Raw genomic sequence first — 19255 nt, forward strand, 5'->3', positions numbered from 1 at the left:
CTTCCAGGGATGGGAATCCACAACCTGTTCACTCCTGAATTATTTCACTCCACTTTGGCAGAATCCAAGAGAACCAGCCCTGGGCTCCTCCAGACGCTTGGAACACAAAGTTATCACTTCATCTGACAAGAACAGTCCAGGTAACTCAAGCCCTGATTTAAAGCTGCTTTCCAACCTGTCACAACAACCAAGGGAAAACAACCCAACCCTGCTGGTTTCAGGTGACAGCAAACAGAACAAATAAATGTGGTTTTCCTGCTGAGCAGCTCAGTGCTGCCAGGGCTTTGCCCACTGTTTGCACTGAGGGATCCATTTCACAGGGATCAGAAACTGTCCTGGGGGAATCTTTCCTCAAGGTCTGCAGAGCTGAAGAACAGCAGAAGCCCAAAATGCAGCTGTGTACAAAAAGAAACTGCCTGGAGAGCCCAAGAACTCACAGTTATGATTCAAACCTCCTCAGAACACTCCTGATTTTCAACATTACTACAACATGAGTTCTGTTTCCACATTTGGTTTTAATTATTCCCTTTTAAAACGTAATAATTTAGAAATAAATCAAGCTGGGAACTGGGAGTATCTCTGGTAACACGCAGGTCTGACCTGAACAACACCCAGGAGTGGAAAATCCACGGGAGTGGAAAAGCAAAGCTGGGAGAGCCCAGAGCACTGCTCATTTCCCAAACACATCACTGGGGTCAGCGTCTGCATCCCACCACACTCTGCACACTCTGCTCCAGCTGGAATTTTAGGAGATCAGAGCTGGTAAACAAAGGGGCACTGAAAATTCGGATTAAATTTTTGTAATAAAATGGAAAACCTACAGCAAGTTGGAACTGTTCACATGACCCAGCTTCACCCTGTCAACAGGACTGATGAAAAATATACATGTGGATCCTGTTCATGGAGCTCAGACAGTCAATTCAGAGCTGTCCTTGTTACTAAAAGTATCTCTTTAACTGCTGGGAGCAGGATTAAAAAAATCCTGGAACCTAGATCAGACACTGCCCACCAACAGAGGGGACAGAACCCACAATAAAGTAAAACAGTCGGTAAGGTCAATGAAAAAATAGATTTTTACAGCTAAAATCACCAATAAATAATAATTTAAAAAAAAATGTTCAAATCTCCCCCAAAACCACACAGCAAGAGAAGGAGAAATAAATGTACCTGAGATACGTAACCGGGAGGCACAAAAATCGGCGGCATGGAACCGTTTGGTGACATCATAGGGACATGTGCTGGACCTGCCGGGGACAAGGGGCCACCTCTTAACAACCAAGCATTTTCCCACCTGGAGACACCTTTTTCCAAAGGTGGGAGCTCACCCTGGAGCCTGAAACATCAGGAACTGCATCCCATTCTCCGTCTGATTACTGGCTTTATCTCAAGCACCATACTTTGGCCAACAGTGTCTTTTTAATTGCACAAAAATCTGTATAAATAATTTTAGCTCTTGATTTATGACAGCGAGAAGTTTGTAGTAATGAAGGCAAATGCAGGTATATGGGCAAAGCTGATGTAGAAATTAAAAAAAAAATTAAATATGTTATTTTTTATGTTAAGCTCAAGGGAAGTATTTCTGTATGGAATCTGATGGAAGTAGAATGGACACTTTTTAAATAATATCATGTAAAATGGTGACAAATACTCCAAAAATGGAAATACTGATAAATTCAACTTGACTTACAGGAGCTATTTTGCCCTAACTTGGATTTTCTGTCACTTACCCAGAAGGTAAAAAGAAATTTGCAGGCACAGAGTTGAACAATGATTCCCCCACCTCACAGCACAGTGAGGTCCCAGTGCCCACTAAAGTTCTTTAAATTATTGTGGATTAAATGCCACAGAAACCACGTGCTAAGATGCTGGGAAGATACTCAGTCAAGGATCACTGCAAACCCATCTTCTGGGAATGAAAATCTGCAGGATGCAAGGAATACTGGCAGCTCCCAGTGCTGCCTCATTTGTGCTTGGACACAAACTGAAAAATCTGATTTATTCCAGTGCAGGAAACCCATCTGACATCACAGAAAAAAAAAACAGTGGAATAACACTAGAACCAAAATATTTAAATTCAGGACTTGAGCTTCCCTTTACCTTGAATGCACTGAATGTGTCCATCTTCAGTTGTAATTGTAAATGTTTCACCTGGGTTTACCTGGACAAGAATCACCTGCAGGAAACAAAACACAAAAGAGGGGTTGGGGGCTTTTTAAATTTTAGAAATCCTCTGGGGGAAAACTTCTCTTTAGAGACAAACAACAACAGAGCTTTAGCAACCTTGGAGTAAAAATGGACAATGGGTAAAGCAATGGGTAGAATGAAAATACTTCTTCCTACTTTGACATAAAATCCTTTTATTTTTTCCCTAGTTACTCCAGGAAGTGCCTCACCTGATATGCATGAAATAAGCTTTTAATTTCAAGTTTCACACTGCTTTTGCTGCTTTTACTGAGTCAATAATGACCTGAGATTCACATTGCTTTTCATTTTTTTCTTTTTTTGTCCCAGGCTTTTTCCACCACTTCTGCCCTGCAGCTCCAGGTATGTTTTCCCTGTGGAAGGAATCCAAACCCCAGGGACACCCTGCAGGTCCCTTTGGACATGGCCACATCCTTTTGCTCACAAATCCACGTGGAGCTGGGCCAGGATCACTCCTCAGGCAGTGCTGGGATCCCAAACCATCCCCTCATCCTGCCCCAGCCTCAGGGCAATTTTGGCAGCTGCACTTTGTTGTAACATCTATGATATTCCACAGGTAATCCTTTAATAAAAAGGGGGTTTGGCCAGGTAAGAACTGCAAGTACACAATTAAAATTCCACCCTGGTGACAGCTGGTGCTGATGTAAAAATTGAAATAAAATGTATTTGTTAAAGCAGCTGTGAAAATCAATGTAATTTTCTCCCATTCAATTTTTATAAAGTATTTTTGCACTATTCATGGAGTGACATTTGTAGCAGGTAGATGGGACCTGAAGAAACCTTTAATTCCTGGTAAAATGAGCTACATGTTACATTAATGAGTGAATTTTTCTGTGCTGTCACATTTTCAGTGCTGGAGTTCCTGAACTCCCCAGGCACCAGTTTCACTGTTCTCATCACTACAGACTCCAAGGATAATGATAAATGCTATTTTAACACTGGTTTTGCAGCTTCTGCATACTGATGTATTAATCTTTGATTTTATTTTTCATGACCTCCCTTGTAGGGGAGAACTGATGCTCCTTGTACAGGAGAATTTTACTTTGGGTGGATGAGTTGTTTCTGGATATAAGTTGAACCACCAAAATCCCTGAAAAGGCCATTTAGACACTCAGCAATATTTATTGTGGTTCCAGGAAAGGGAGAGATGGCAGAGAATGCCTTTAAACGTGGCATAATTTGCATCAATAATGAATTTTATGCAGATTTGTCCCTTCAGAATGCAAATAGATGCACGACTTCAAAGCTAATAAATTTCTTGGGGTAAAGGTAGAGAAGTGGTGTTAATTGTTTAAAGAAAACTGACAATAATGGGCTGGGGATTTGCCAGAGCACAAGAAACAGGAAAAAGATTTGCTGTGGATCCAGGATTCCACAGGCAGGGACTGACCTCAGGAAAAGGCTCATCTTTGAGGGCAAAACTCAGAGGCAAGAAAGAGACATTGTTTGAGACATTTAGAGCCTCTGAGGGTGGCACATCTTCAGAACAGGCTTCCCTGAACTCCAGCTCTCAGAACCAGCTCAGCAAAACCGAGGGAAGGACCCCAATGAGTGCTGCAATCCCAGGGCTGCAGCAGTCGGGAGCCTGGAATTCCAGGAATGCACAGGCCATGTCTTAGAGCAGTGACTCACTGAATTAATGAAGCAAATGCAGTCCCAGGCACCTTCCAACAAGGAAAATTTCCAGGAAGCTGGAGTGTTGCTGAGCAGTGGATCTGAGCCAAGTGAGACACTGGGAGTGCTGAGCCCAGGGGCTCCCAACACCTTCAGGTGTCCTGAGCACCTCTCCAGGGCTGGTGCTCACCCCCAGCTCTGCTTTAACCCCCATCCACACACTCTGGGATCCAGAAACCCTTCCAGAAAACTTCCAGCTTTTGCTTTAAGTGAAATGGAACCAATGGATTAACTGGAACTGCCCAAACACACAGGTTTGATTTCTGGAAATAAATCACTCTACAATATTTGATAATTAGCACATCCCTGTCCTCCACAGCACTGGCAGTGAAATAATCAAAACTCCTCTGCATTAATAAAGATTGTTAAGTCTAAAAGATTCTATTTAAGCTTCAAACCTGCTCTTCAAATGCATCTCCACAATACAACTATTTTCCTTTTTTTTTTTTTTTTTTAAATCTCACCTGATTGCTAACTCTCCTCTAGGTCCTAACAAATGTCAGTGACTGTCACCTCCATGTCTCACACACACAGAGCTCTGGGGACAGGGGCCCATTAAATCTACTTGATCTCTTTTCCTCATGAAACCAGAACTACCTGAACCACCTCCCATCTAGGCAGGGCTGAAATTTCACCTTCTACTGCCAGAACTTCAGAAATATGTTGGAGACTGCTCATTTCCAGACACACTCATTGTGCTTCCACCTCCAGGGTCTGAGGCAGAAAGGGAAAAGGATTTTTTCTTTAATAAAGCCCATTTTCCCAATTATACAACTGAAACAACACAGGTTTCTCATTTTTATCTGCAGCAATGACAAATTAAAGGAGATCTCATCTGAACTTTCAGCATTTATGGCCTAGCAGACCTCAAAGGATGGGAAGAGCTCTCAGTATCTGTAGTACAAAGCACTCAGCTCTTTCTGCCAAACACTGAATTCACATTTACTGACAATTTACACATAACTTGGGCTTCAAAACTGTTCTGCTGCCACTTTTACCTGTTTCTAATCCTACCAGGGACTTCTGAAGGGTTGTGTCCAATAAAGCTCTAAAGTTTCAACTAAATACACTCAGGTTTCATCACTGCACTGTAATTATTAATGAAGACACTTAAAACCAGGAAGCCAAGGTCTTTCCTTTCATTTTCCTGGAATAGATTTCCTTTGCAATCCCTCACCAATTTTTATTCATTACTTCACAGGAGTTTCAAAACCTTTATTAACCCCCTAATTTTTCCTTTGATGTTTGGAGTTTGCAGCTCCATTTTAAAGCCCTTTTTTGCACACCTGTCCACAGGCTGGAAGCTGAATGATTTTTTTTTTTTTCCTCTCTCCATTTCTGTTTAACTCCTGACATCAGTGCTCACAAGCACATCCTTCCCCAGCCCTGCACATCAGTGGCAGAGCTGCCTGGTTTTTGGGAAGCCACCATCCCAGTTGCTCCCAGTGCTCCCAGTTCAGGGCTCACTTGCCTGCTGGATGCTGTCCCCGTTGACCATGTGAGGTAGAAGTGGCACTTCATTCAGCAGAGGTGTGGCCTCCAGGGGGGGTGGCTGGTCAGCCATCATTTCTTGGGATCATTCATGGACACCTGCTCACCTCAACCACCTGCTCCAAGAAAAAACAGGGATGAGGTCAGATCTGGCTCTCCCTTCCTTAAATCATTCTCTGTTTGTTTGACAGACTCAATTCTGCCAACTCAGAATGTTCCCAGGGCAGCCAAACAGTTCAATATTATCCTGATTTTCACTTTTAACTCCTTTCATGTCAGCAATAAATGTCCTTTTCCCAAAATTCTCCCCTTCAATTATCAGGAATACTCAGCCACGAGTGATGGAATTGGTACCTCAGTGCAGCAATTACACAGTAGAGGAATTTACTTTTATACAGCAATTTATTCCTAAATTCACACTTCAAATTCCTAAACTGCTTCCACTCCAAACCCCAAGCTTTAGGCTAAATAATGCACAAACCACATTTAGATTTTAATGATGATCAAAAAAAACCCCAAACCATGCAGTTGGTCCAACACAAAATCTGCCAGAATGAAAACAAAGCCTAAGACAACACAAAATCCTGCTTTGTCCCAAAATTTTTAACTGAGAACCATGGGAAATGTGAATGGAAAAGTGCTGCAGAGCTTCCAGGGGATAATCTGTAATTAGAGCAAGTCAAAATACACATGATACAAATTAATTATAGTAATTAGAATGAGTCAAGCTGCAAGATCCAAAAGGCAGGGCATTTTCAGTGTCTAGTTAATCCAGCATCCATAAAAAGCACAAGATAACAGGATACAGGAAATGCTGACACTTCCTTCTCCTTTCCCATTACCTCTCATAAACCAGAAGGCAAAATGTGGTTAGGAGAGTCCAATTCCTTAAAAGTAAAAAGCAAACCACAATACACCCCCCTAAATCTGTGCATGAACCAAGTCAGGCTGCTTCAAAGTGTCAAATCCTTCTTCAGTTCCCCATAAGCAGCACAGAAAGGACAATATTTGGGGAAGAAAAGAGATGAAAACCGATTAATTCTGTGCCAGTGGGACTGTATTTCCAGCAGATTAGCACCAGTAGGAGAAATATAATTAATATAATTTCTTCTGGGTTTAACTGATTTTGTACAGAAAAATCTGTAAGAAAGCTGAGATTCCAAAGGTTTTTTTCCTGTGTTATCGAGACAAGGCAAAGCAGCTGGTGGAATCCACTGATAAACCCCCCCCCCTCCCCCCGTTCCTCCTTTGCAAAAGTATCTCAAAATCAGAGATACCATCACACAGCCACAAAATGCAGCACAACAAACTCCACAAGACTTCCCAAAACCCAGCTCCTTTCACATGGAAATTCTTTTCCAGGGCTGCTCCAGTAACAATTTTAAGAAGCCAAACATCACTGCAAGGTGCAAGGGCTGGACAGGACCTCAGAGATCAAATCTGCATCAGGTTTGGCCTGAATACACTTAATAAATACACTGAACTGCCTTAGCATGGTATTTATTTCCTGAATAATCTCCTTTTTGCCAGGTTTGGAATTGCCTCTGCCAAGGATGCAAATTTTAACTATTCCATTTAAAAACCCCTGCCTGGAACAGTAAAATTCAGGCAAAGGTTTCTTCCTCTACACCTCTCTCATCTTTTGAGGTTGGATCTAAGCCTTAAGAGCCATAACAGGAATTCATTGTACACAGGCAAAATGAAAATTCTTTATTTTATACATGCATATGAATTTCTTGAATCTCAAAGAAAACAGAAATTAGTGCTTAAAATAAAGGGGAAACCCCTTTACCAAAAGGCAACTCCATCTGCATTGAAATTCAATTACCCCAAAGAAGCAGCTGCAGAAAGATGTGTTCTGAAACAGGCCCCAAAGACACCTGCAACTTTAAATAAAAGTTCAGTTTCTGTGCTCATCCTCTGCAACTTCAAATAAAGGTTCAAAGTTTCTGTGCTCATCCCCTGCCTTGGCTGAATTTAGTTCTCTCTTTAAGACAAATTGTAGAGCACAGCCCCAACATCCCCATGGCTTTTAGAACACTTCATCTCCTACCTAATTACACAGATGATTTACTTTACATGGTCACCTCCACATACTTTTTGCTTGCTTAGTGCTTTAAGATTCATTCAAGGAAGAATTTAGTATTTGGAGTATGAAGAAATAATTGGTTTTAAACTGTTAAACTCCAAAAATAGCCAATTGTGTGTCTTAGCAGCAATGGCCATATGGTCAGAGAAAACAGAAGTATGGACAGGAACAAAACCATCTAAAGAAGTTTTGGGGCAGTTTCACCTGACTCAGGACGTTGATATTTCCTTGTGCAGCTGGGCTGGGGTGGCTGAAAAGTGGCAGAACACTGAAGACAGAGAGGGACATCTTTACAAATTGGAAAAAACAAGTTATTTTGGGTTTTGAGCACTGCTTCATTCCTTGAAAACACTGGTAAGAGCAGCAAAACCACCTGGCCCTCCAAGGGAACACAGTCAATGAGCGTGGGACTCAAACCCTCCTCACTTCAACAGGAAAAATTTTTCCAGGGAAATATATCCACGGATTCACCTCCCCAAAGTCTCCATTTCACTCGATGAAGTAGGTGGTATTTGGGTAAATAAAAAGAGAATTCCTGAAAAGTTATTACATACTCAGCACAATTTCCTGCAAAACAAAACAAAGACAGAGCTTTATCTTGAAAAGCCATTTCCCAACACCCTCCCACAGCTGGGCTGGAGCAGGGAATCCAGTCCTGCCCAGCCCTCCCTGCAGGGCAAGGCCGCTCCTGAGGGGAAGGTGGAGGACAATCAGCACAGGGACAGAGGGGATTCCAGGATGCCACCCTCATCCACACTCCCACACTCAGGCATCGTGGAATGCCAGCATGGTTTGGGCTAAAAGGGACCTTAAAGCTCATGCAGTGCCACCCCCTGCCATGGGCAGGGACACCTTCCCCTATCTCAGGTTGCTCCAAGCCCCAGGGTCCAATCTGGCCTTGGGCACTTCCAGGGATCCAGGGGCAGCCACAGCTTCTCTGGGCACCCTGTGCCAGGGCATTGCCACCCTCACAGCCAGCAATTCCTTCCCAACATCCCATCTCACCTGCCCTATGGCAGTGGGAAGCCATTCCCCCTTGTCCTGTTACTCCATCCCTTGTCCCAAGTCCTTCTCCAACTCTCCTGGAGCCCCTTTAGGCACTGGAAAGGGCTCTGGGGTCACCCTGGAGCTTTCTCTTTTCCAGGTGAATCCTCCCCAGCTCCCCCAGCCTGGCTCCAGAGGGGCTCCAGCCCTTGGAGCAGCTTTGTCGCCTCCTCTGGACTCTCTCCAGCACCTCCTTCCTGTGCTGGGAGCCCAGGCTCTGCAGGTAGGGTCTCACCTGAGCTGGGAAGAATTCCTCCCCTTCCTCCTGCCCACACTGGGAATGAGCCCTGGAATCAGGGGGTTCTGGGGCACAGGGCATGTCCAGCCTCTCCTCCACCAAGACTCCCGAGTTCCCAAGTTTTACATCATCCTTAAAACTCAGCCAGTGATTCCAGGATTCATCTAAACCCTTGGATTTACCCCAAACCAAGTCAGCTTGGAGAGGCAAATCCAGCTGGGAGGGGTTTGTTCATGGACCCACCCACAGGGAGAACTGCATCAAAGAGCTGCTTGGCCCCTAAAGCCACTTTATCACTTTATGCCAGCAAATCTCAGGAAGAGCAGCTCAAACTGCTTTTGCCAGGGTCTGTTCTTGGCAGTGAGGGATTTATCATCCCCAGGAACTATTCAAGTGGTCAGGAAAAAAAAAAAAGACAAAAGTGCAGTACTGGGAATTCACAGGCCTGCACTGACATTAAAGATGAGCTAATACACTAAATCTTAAATTCTATACTAAAAATAAGCAAGAAAAATCCCATCTGGAAGCATTAAAGACCAGGCAGATTTGGTAATTTATAGTAATAAACTGAAGTTTAGTGACTCATTAAATATGAATCAATAGCAGAACTTGAAGAGGTGTCTCTACAGCTTTGTCACCCTGTGCTAGAGAGTTCTGACTCAGTATGGAATTAAACAGATTAAATTTTAGAAAGGTTACATTTTGCAAGGGCACTTCTGGCCTGATTCATTTTTTTGCAGTGGCTTCTATTACACATCAGCTAAAGGTCATTCCCAAACCTGGGCTGAACTGAGGGATGAATTCAGCTCACAGAGCCACGAAAGAGTAAAATAATTGGCATTAATCATCTCAGCAACAAACCTGAAGCTGGAAGAAGTGCTAGTGGTAAGACATTTCTAAGTTAAATAGCTTGAGCTTTTGTTTTCAGAGATTATTCAACATCTAAAAAGCTGAAATACAGTAATTTTTCACAACAAAACATTTTAAATGAAATAAACCCAATCCATATTGTAAAAATGGATTAATTCTGGACTCATTCAACAATCTCATACAACACAGTCACATTGCCATATTCAAAAGGTGGCAACATTTTCCAAGGACACTCTCACCCTGCAAAGGCTTGTAAGAAAAACAGAAAATCTCCAGGACTGCCCTTCCAGCAAACAATTCCCATCCACAGGGGCTGGGCCTGACCTCACTTCCTGCCACAGCAAAAACGCCGAGCCCGGCAAGGTTCCGGCTTTGGAAAGCTCCAGCTCTGCAAGGATCCAGCTTTGGAAAGCTCCACGTTTGGAAAGCTCCGGCTTTGGAAAGCTCCAGCTTTGCAAGGCTCCGGCTTTGGAGAGTTCCAACCCTGCAAGGCTCTGGCTTTGGAAAGCTCCAACCCTGCAAGGCTCCGGCTTTGGAGAGTTCCAACCCTGCAAGGCTCCGGCTTTGGAAAGCTCCACATTTGGAAAGCTCCGGCTTTGGAAAGCTCCACGTTTGGAAAGCTCCACGTTTGGAAAGCTCCGGCTTTGGAAAGCTCCAGCTCTGCAAGGCTCCGGCTTTGGAGAGTTCCAACCCTGCAAGGCTCTGGCTTTGGAAAGCTCCAACCCTGCAAGGCTCCGGCTTTGGAGAGCTCCAACCCTGCAAGGCTCCGGCTTTGGAGAGCTCCAACCCTGCAAGGCTCCGGCTTTGGAGAGCTCCAACCCTGCAAGGCTCCGGCTTTGGAGAGTTCCAACCCTGCAAGGCTCCGGCTTTGGAAAGCTCCACATTTGGAAAGCTCCGGCTTTGGAAAGCTCCACGTTTGGAAAGCTCCACGTTTGGAAAGCTCCGGCTTTGGAAAGCTCCAGCTCTGCAAGGCTCCGGCTTTGGAGAGTTCCAACCCTGCAAGGCTCTGGCTTTGGAAAGCTCCAACCCTGCAAGGCTCCGGCTTTGGAGAGCTCCAACCCTGCAAGGCTCCGGCTTTGGAGAGCTCCAACCCTGCAAGGCTCCGGCTTTGGAAAGCTCCAACCCTGCAAGGCTCCGGCTTTGGAAAGCTCCAACCCTGCAAGGCTCCGGCTTTGGAAAGCTCCAACCCTGCAAGGCTCCGGCTTTGGAGAGCTCCAACCCTGCAAGGCTCCGGCTTTGGAAAGCTCCAGCTTTGGAGAGCTCCAACCCTGCAAGGCTCTGGCTTTGGAGAGCTCCAACCCTGCAAGGGTCCGGCTTTGGAGAGCTCCAACCCTGCAAGGCTCCGGCTTTGGAGAGCTCCAGCATCAGCCTCCCATTCACTCCAGCCCGAATTCCTCCCCAGTTCCTCCCTGGCAGAGCGCTGGAGCCTGGCCAGCTCCCGAGGAGCCACTCGGTGTTCATTGATTCCGGACTCGGATTTCCATGGAAAACAGCTCCTTGAGCTCCCTGAGAGATGGAGAGGAGCAAAGGGAGCTCGTGAGGGCTGTCTGATATGGGATCATCCTGCCTCAAGTCTGGAAAACATCAGGGATTCACACGAGACAGTTGGAAAGGCTCAAATTGTCTCTGATGGTTTGGATCCCACATGGAAAAATGAGTAATTCCAGGGCATGGGAGCAGTTACAGCCAAAGGGCTGGAGTTGGGGATCTTAGAGGTCTTTTCCAACCATAATGACTCTATAAATGTTTTGTAAACTCCTGGGAAGAACTCCCAGCATTTTCCTGAGCCTCCTTTAGCCATTTCCAACATTCAGCTCTGTCACTTCCACTTGAATGACACAGAAGAAACAACTTCAAAATTGTCACAGCAGTATCTGGAAGAAAGGTTTTGGCCAGAAGAATCTTCCTGGATAAACACATCATTCCTGTTTTATCAAGGGTTTTTGGAGCAGTCAGCACTAATTTACAACCTACAATTTACAGATGTGCTTCTCTTCAGGCACTGACAGTGAATTTATCAGCATTTACCGCAGCATATCTAAGAACAAAAAGGTTGTGCATTTCTTAATAGTACTATAAAATAGAAAAAAATGTTTAATAAACTAAAAAAAAATAGCTTTTTCATTAGAATTGTATCCTTTAGTCATGTCATCTATTGTGCAAATGTGTTGCAGTATTATGGATTTAGCAAGTTTCAAAGTTCCCGTTGTCTCATACTTAAGTATTTTCCTATTATATTAAAAATCACTCACCAGAAAGATCTCACACAGACTAAATGGGAGGAACACTGAGACAGACATGGATCAGCTTCATTCCACCGTCCAGAGAAGAAACCAAACAGATTTCATAGAGTGAAAAGTAAGTTTATAACCCCAGACAGAAGCTTTCGCAAAGACTGGATTTTCATTACAGTAAGTGCTGGATTTAAGATGAGAAAGCTCCTATTGCACAGAGCTTATTACTTAAATGGAGACTTTATTTTTTGTAAAATATAGCATGCTTGAGTTAGAAAGAACAATGTGTCCAGGAAGGAGAGTCTGAAATTCAGCAGAGACTTCCTGATTTCCAGGTTCAGTGCCTTATGCAACCTGCCAGCCTGATCCTAAATTTTCATTTATTGCAGGAAGCAAGCTACTCTAATATTGCTCTTTACTAAAAGCAGTATTGTATAAACACCTAAAGCCTTACTCACACCTTTTTGTTCTGACAGAATTACAAATTAGTATTATAAATGTTATATAATACATGACAGTATAGAAAATACATGTTCTCTGAGCAGGGGGAAAACCCCATGTTCTCCAATAAAAAATATTATTTGTTACTGCCAGGCCTTACAATCCAGCTCTCCTGCAAACTGAAGCTCTGAGTATTTTACACTCCACTCTGTCAGTTCAATTTTCCATCACTCATCTCCAAAGGCTGCTACAAAGAAAAACCACAGAGCCATCCCAAAGCCATCTCCAACCTCAGGCTAAGGAATAACCTTGTCAAAAAGATCCAACCTTAATTATGACTCTCGAAAACCCCAGATATGCCCCATGCAAGTGGGGAAATAAGACCTAAGCTGCCCTCTCCCACCCAAATTTTCCAAATAGACATAATTAGGTGTTGAAGGTACCATCCCAACCCTAGAATAGCTTGTGCCCCAGGACCACACGTGAGACCTGCTGGGTAGACTGGGTTTACTTTGAGCAAGATTAAGGCAAGGAGAGATTTAACAGAAGCTCGGTTACAACCTGAGCTCTGGAGGGACCACCCCTGCTCCGTAAGTCATCTGTTCCCCACTAAATCCATGTTTTGATTAAAATCCTGGAAATCATTTCTAACAGCCCCCAAGGGAATTTGGCAGCAACATCTTGTGGGAAGTTTGGCTACCAGCCAGGAGGGCAACACAGCCTTGTGCCTGAAAATATTCCTCATGATTTACCAAAGAAATGGGCTCAAATATTCTGAATATTGAGAGAGCCTGCCTGAAAATGCTCCTCATGATTTACCCAGCAAACGGGCTCAAATATTCTCAATATTGAAAGCCTGCCTGAATATGTTCATGATTTACCCAAGAAATGGGCTCAAATATTCTGAATACTGAGAGAACTCACCTGAAAATGTTCCTCATGATTTACCCAAGAAATGGGCTCAAATACTGTGACCATTCAGAGCTTGATCCAGGGGTGGCTTTGACCAGGTAAGGGCTGTGACCTCAGCAAAACAGAAAAACCTCAAAATTCCACCCCAGCTCCACACACACAGGACAAGACTTCTACACTCTGCTCCAAGTGTCTGACCAAATTACAGCAGGATTTTTAATTTAGTGTTAATGCTCATCTCTCCTAAAATTCTCCCTGGAGAAGGATTAAGATTGGGATGGAAGCCCTCATTTCCCAGTCACCAAAATCCCTAAAATCACCCAGAAACAGCAGATCCAACCCAGCAATGCCATGGGAGCTCTGCCCTGAAGGACCTGATCAACTTTCACCCTCCCTCACCCTCTGGATCAGGTTCCTGTGGGAGTGTGCCAGGAAAGCCATCAAACAATTGTCCCCAGCAACTCCCCAGCACTCCAGGATTGTTTTCCAGCCTGAAACTCCATCCCTCAGGATTCCACGGGACACACAGGTCACTGCCCACCCTCCAGGATTACACACAGCACAACTTCCTGCTGCTCTTCCAAAAAAAAAAAAAAAAACCAAAAAAAAACTCCACTGGGAAGAGCTGGGAGCTGGGCAGAAAATCTCTGACAGTGCCCAGAGTGCACTAATTTGATTTCAGCTGTTATTTAATATTATGCTCACATTAAGGCCAAGCCTGCCCTCAGAATTATTAATTTAGGAAGCCTGTAAATTTGGCAGTAACAGTTTCTACAATGCAAACATGACATAACTTTTAGATAAATATTTTCCTTCGTTGTTTTAGTTCTTTTATGGCTTTTCTCTTATTGCCAGAAAAGCAGAGTTGAATCCTGAGCACTTGTATGCTGCTTCCTAAGTGACCAGTCCCATAAACCAAAAGCCAGCAGCTCCTGAAAGACCCTATTGCTGTCCTAATCCCAATCCTGCTTCTACAAATATTCAGAGAACTGAACACTTCAAAGGGCCAAGCCATTAAGGTGCTTCACTCTTACGTTATTTCAGCTTAAAAAAAAAAAAAAAAAAAAAAAGGAGAAAAAGAATTAAATGTAAAACTACCCTTTTTCCACCTGTTAGGAAGGTGACACTTTCTGGAATAAATCAAGGTGCTCATTTTAATGTCTTAATGCTACACAAAGCAAAAAAAAAAAAAAAAATCAAGCTTATATGAAAAAGCCTTTATTAAATGCAATTTAACAATGGTCTTGATTTAAATATGATTTTCCAAGTGAATTTAAAACCACATTATTCTGGGTTTCTTTTAGGCCTTGAAGGAAACCAATTTATTTATATATTAACCATATACTGTGGAAATTCTATATCCAAATGGTTCTCTAAATCACTTGGAAGCTATGGAAGTAACAGGCACCATAGTCCATGGAAAAGAAACCCTAAAAAACTTCTGCCCAGAGGTACAAAACAAAGCACAAGCCCTTGTGTGTGCACCTGGAATTCTCTCTTGGACCTGAACTGGTCAGCAAAATGCAGCTGGAATTCCCACCTGGAAGTACCACAGAGCAGGGCAGATGAAACAAAGCGTCTCCAGTTGTGCCAACATCTTCCAGAGCTGGGAACTGCAAGTTCCTACAGGGAGCTGCACCCACTCCCAAGGCTCTGAAATTCAGGAGAAGGATCTGTATAACTGAGCACAGCAATTCTCAATGGAACAAATTTATCTTGAAGTGGAAAGTAAAATTGAAGCCATTTAATGATAATTTTTTTCTCTGAAAAGAAAAAAGTTCTGCCCATTTACCAGATTCCAGGGGAAAAGTTCTGTTTGAAAGCCTGGAAGCAACCCAAAGGAATGGCTGCTGTATGTGCAGACATGTTCCCTCCAACAGGAACACATCATTCCACAGCACCTTGTTCATCCCAGTCCCTCCCTCCAGCCAGGAACACCCAGCTCATGGCAAGGAATAAATATGAAAGTACTTCTAAAAGCTTTTTTTTTTTTTTTTTAAGAATCTTCCAGTGAGGACCAGGAAAAGTGGGGAATTTAAGTGCACCCTGATCTTGGCTGCTCTGCTTTGTCCCATGCCATATGTGCCCAAACCTGGATGAAACCTCCTGGGATTAAGCCAGGAAAGCACCAAAACTGAGCCTTTTTTAATGCCGGAGCTGGGTGATACCTCCATGAATTTAGGGAGCATTATGGGATGGCAGACACGCACAGCTGGTATGAGACAGAGGTGATCCAAAAGCACCTTCCCAAATGCCTGCATTCCGTATCTCCTCCGATTTATTTACTTTAAGCTTGACTCAGGGAGAGCAATCATGCAGATTATGAAAACCAACAGCAACTAAGCCATACCCAGGAAAGGCTGCCTACCATGAGACAGCTCAGAGCAGTCAGCTACTGTCTAATCCAACAAAACAGGAGGAACATCAGCATTTCACAGGTGGAATAAACAGGAGTTTGCTCTCAGGTTTCTGCATGCCCTAAGAAAGCAAAGGCTGATTTTCCACCAGCTTGGATGTGCAAATCACCAGAGTGCTGGATGCAGCACAAACAGGCCTTTCTCAAATATTTAACAACCCTCTTAAACCAGGACTTCAAAACCAAGCAGAAAAACCCAGCAAAAGCAAAGGATTTCTTCAAATTGGAGCAGATTAAGCAAACTCTGAGCAAGGAGGAATTATTTTGATACAGCAGCTGAAGACTTTTCCTTGCACAACACCAGAGGTTGGGGCTGTAACACTTTAGCTGAGCACTTGGGTCAAATTAGGCTGGTTAGAACAGGCTATGCTTAAACCCAGGGCTAAAGCACAGCAATAAATGACTGTAATTACCACAGCTGAGCAGTCTCGTGGCATCAGACCATGTGCATTTTTGTAATTCATGGAAAATGCAAGGGAAAAATGCAAGTGGGAGATCATCCCTGTGAGGCTGGGGCAGGAACACTTCCCTCAGTCTGAGTGACTGAGGACCAGCACAGAATCACTGTCACAGCTCAGCTGATGGCTGGAAACACACTGAAATCATTTACTTCTCTGTCTGAGCTTTGAATATTTATTTGCAAATCAATGAACCTGCTGGAAGTTTGGGGACTGAATCACATTTTTATGTAACTGCCTAAGCAGAAATGATCAGTTTTGAAGAACCTAAGGATGATAGTTCAGCTAAGTTTTAATCAAGTTTATACTTAAGAAATCCAGGCATTAAAAAGCAAAATGACAATTTACAATATACCAAAAGGCTCTTTACCTAATATCTTCCAAATCTGCATAGTTCCTCTAAATAATTCTCACCCCTCACACTGAAATGGACAAAAATACACACCTGGGTGACCAGATTAAAGCTTTTTTAAAGCAGAATCTGCTTAAAAACAACATGAACATCTTGCAAGTCCTTCAGGAGCATACAATTCCTCTAATGCAGACATTAAACTGCCTTCACTCCTGCAAGTGACTGGAGGTGACAAACCCAAATGACACATCCGTGGTCACTTTAATACCTCACTTAGCAGAACTGAAAGGAACTGACTCCCATGGAAGAGATATTAATGCTGAGTTATTTAATACAGGGCAAGGAACAGCAGATAAAAAAACTTCATCTGGATTTATAAACCTGGATTTAACCTGGTTAAATGCTTTTCCTCCCAAAACACTTGTACAGATCCAGGGAAAGCAGCATGATTATCACTTCTTTATCTCTGGTGTGAAATCCATCTGTTGATGATGTTTTGCTTTCCAACATTCCTCCCCCAGTTTTTGACAGATTCCCTTCTGCTTTTCCACCAGATCAGCTCCCTGAGCTGACCAGTTCCATGAGAAGGAAACTCAGTTCCATGATCTCCAGCTAAAAGCAAAGGATCTGAGCAAGGCACTACCAGAATGCTGTCACCCACTCCAGCTGTTCTCTACACAGGAAATGCATCTGGCTAAAAACAGAATTTACTTTCTTTATCCAAAGCCAATTATGCAATTCTCTCCAAGAGAAAACTTCCAGCTAAGTGGGTGAAGGGAGAAGAAAGAGTAAGAAATGTGAAAGTAGAGATAAGGCTGCCACCTTGCAAATCAATAATGTTCCTGTAGAACCTGAAACTCTTCTTAACTCAAGAACTCAATCAGTTCTTCCTTCCCTAATTCATTTTTTCCATTTGATAAGAAGTTGTACAGAACTTTCTTCCAGAAAAAAAAGAGTCCTAAGTTTAGACAACTGTCAAATACATTAATTTCAACTTAAAGTGTTACTTAGAGACTTAATGAGAAAATAAACACTTCATAAAATCCGAGAGAATCCTAAATTCTGTGTAATTACCGTTGTCACTCTCCTGACTTGGAATTCCTCCTGGTGAATGTTCCAGTGCCTGCTGCAGAGTGAGAAATGTGTGCTGTCCTCAAGCTTCCTTCTGCAAGCAAAGAATCCCAAATTCTCATGTTAGTGCCTGGGCAAACATGAAATCCAAAGAAAAAAAAATCTGCAAGGAACACCAGAGATTCACTGAAAGAGCTGGAGTCAGGAGGGATCAAGCACTGATAACTCCACTGGGGAGTTCTTTGGATAGAACTGGATTTATTTAGTTACCTACCCTATACCTGTTCTGCTCCTCTACATGGCAATAAAGACAGTAAAATCAGGTTCCAAACATATCCAAATTTAAATTGTCATGCACACATTCTGCTTCTGATAAGGGACATAAAAAGACATAAATCTGGATACACAAAGCTGGAAATACAATCCCAGTTTGCTGTTACGGGGTAGCACAGCTTTATTCTAGAAACTGCTCCACTAAAGATGCTCCAGCAGAAGGAAATGAACAGCTCCAGGAGTCACTAAACCACTTCAGATGTTGTATTTAATGATGCAAAAATCACCACCTTTCTCAAACTGCAGCCAGCACTAAAACACCTCGTAAAATATTTGCGCACTGAGCCCTCTTTTGGCCCTCCAAACACAGGAAGTTTTTGTAGTGATCAGTCAATCCCCAATATAATTTTTTACAGAACTATTAAGGTTGAAAAAGATCTCCAAGATCATCAGTTCCAACCTGTGCCCGACCCCCGTGTCCCCAGCCCAGAGCACTGAGTGCCACCTCCAGGTGTGTTCCTTGGACACCTCCAGGGATGGGGACTCCAGCACCTCCCTGGGCAGCCCCTTCCAACACCTGACCACTGTTTCCAGGAGGAAATTCTTCCCAAATCTCTAACAATAAGGCCCAGGCAGGTGCAGTGTGTTTTGCAGTTTTACTGGAACTCTCCAAGAAATCTCAGTCCTGGAGGCTCCTCAAGCTGCCTGGAGAAGCTCCCACATATCAATCCACTGTCATTGTCACCAGAAAGGTGATACTGTCTTTAAGCCACACTGGTGGCATCACTTGAAAATGCTTCTGAAGTCACAACCTAACAAATGTTCTTCCTGAGCTACTTTAAATGAGACACTGGAAAAATATTGAATATAAAGCATCAGGGCCCAGAGTGAATCTTGGGCAAAAGGAGGCATTTTCCACATCAATCAAGATCCTGGGAACAAGGGGAGATTTACATTAGGATTGAAAGGGCCCAAGGGCTGGGAGCCAGTGGTCTGTCTGTGCTGGTCAATACACAGAAAGGATTGTGTTAGCACCACTGAAAGAATAAATTATCGCTGCTTTTACAATAAGCTCTTCAAGAATGCAATAAAGAGTTCAGTGTGTGCTCCTCACTCAGGAATCCAAAACTTTTCAGTGAAGGTCTGGCTTGCAGCAAAGATAACAGCTGAAAACCAACCATCTTGACCTTGGGAAGCTTCATGACAACGTGCTAAAAACAGGTGAAAAAATGCACAGGTCCCTGCTCCCACATCCCCCAGCCTTGAGGCCAGAGCCTTCAGCAACCCCAGGTTTAAATACTGAGAGTTCAGACCTGATGCTTTCAGACAGACCAAAATTAGAAGTGAGAAATGTAATTTTTTCCCTCAAGCCTCCTGCATGATTATTAATATTGAGGTTTTCTCATCTGCTTTCAGAGATAATTTTAAAATTCTTCTCCAATTCAATGAAATCATGACAGGAAATTAAGAAAATATGGAACCAGAGAAAG

General features: G+C 43.3%; 1 protein-coding gene across 1 annotated transcript in view; it reads right to left on the reverse strand.

The window, feature by feature from the left end:
* The window catches only part of LOC134049882 (fibronectin type-III domain-containing protein 3a-like), a 36652-nt gene extending 19073 nt beyond the window's left edge, over positions 1 to 17579 (reverse strand). Inside the window, exons 1-4 of the mRNA XM_062502609.1 lie at positions 17496 to 17579; positions 5348 to 5483; positions 2098 to 2173; positions 1168 to 1244 (exon numbers count right to left, since the gene is read on the reverse strand). Coding sequence (XP_062358593.1) covers positions 1168 to 1244; positions 2098 to 2173; positions 5348 to 5443 — 249 coding nt within the window. The 5' untranslated portion in view covers positions 5444 to 5483; positions 17496 to 17579. The remainder of the gene's footprint in view (positions 1 to 1167; positions 1245 to 2097; positions 2174 to 5347; positions 5484 to 17495) is intronic.
* Positions 17580 to 19255: the final 1676 nt, after the last annotated feature.

The sequence above is a fragment of the Cinclus cinclus genome, chromosome 15, assembly GCF_963662255.1.
Source record: "Cinclus cinclus chromosome 15, bCinCin1.1, whole genome shotgun sequence".
Taxonomy (NCBI): domain Eukaryota; kingdom Metazoa; phylum Chordata; class Aves; order Passeriformes; family Cinclidae; genus Cinclus; species Cinclus cinclus.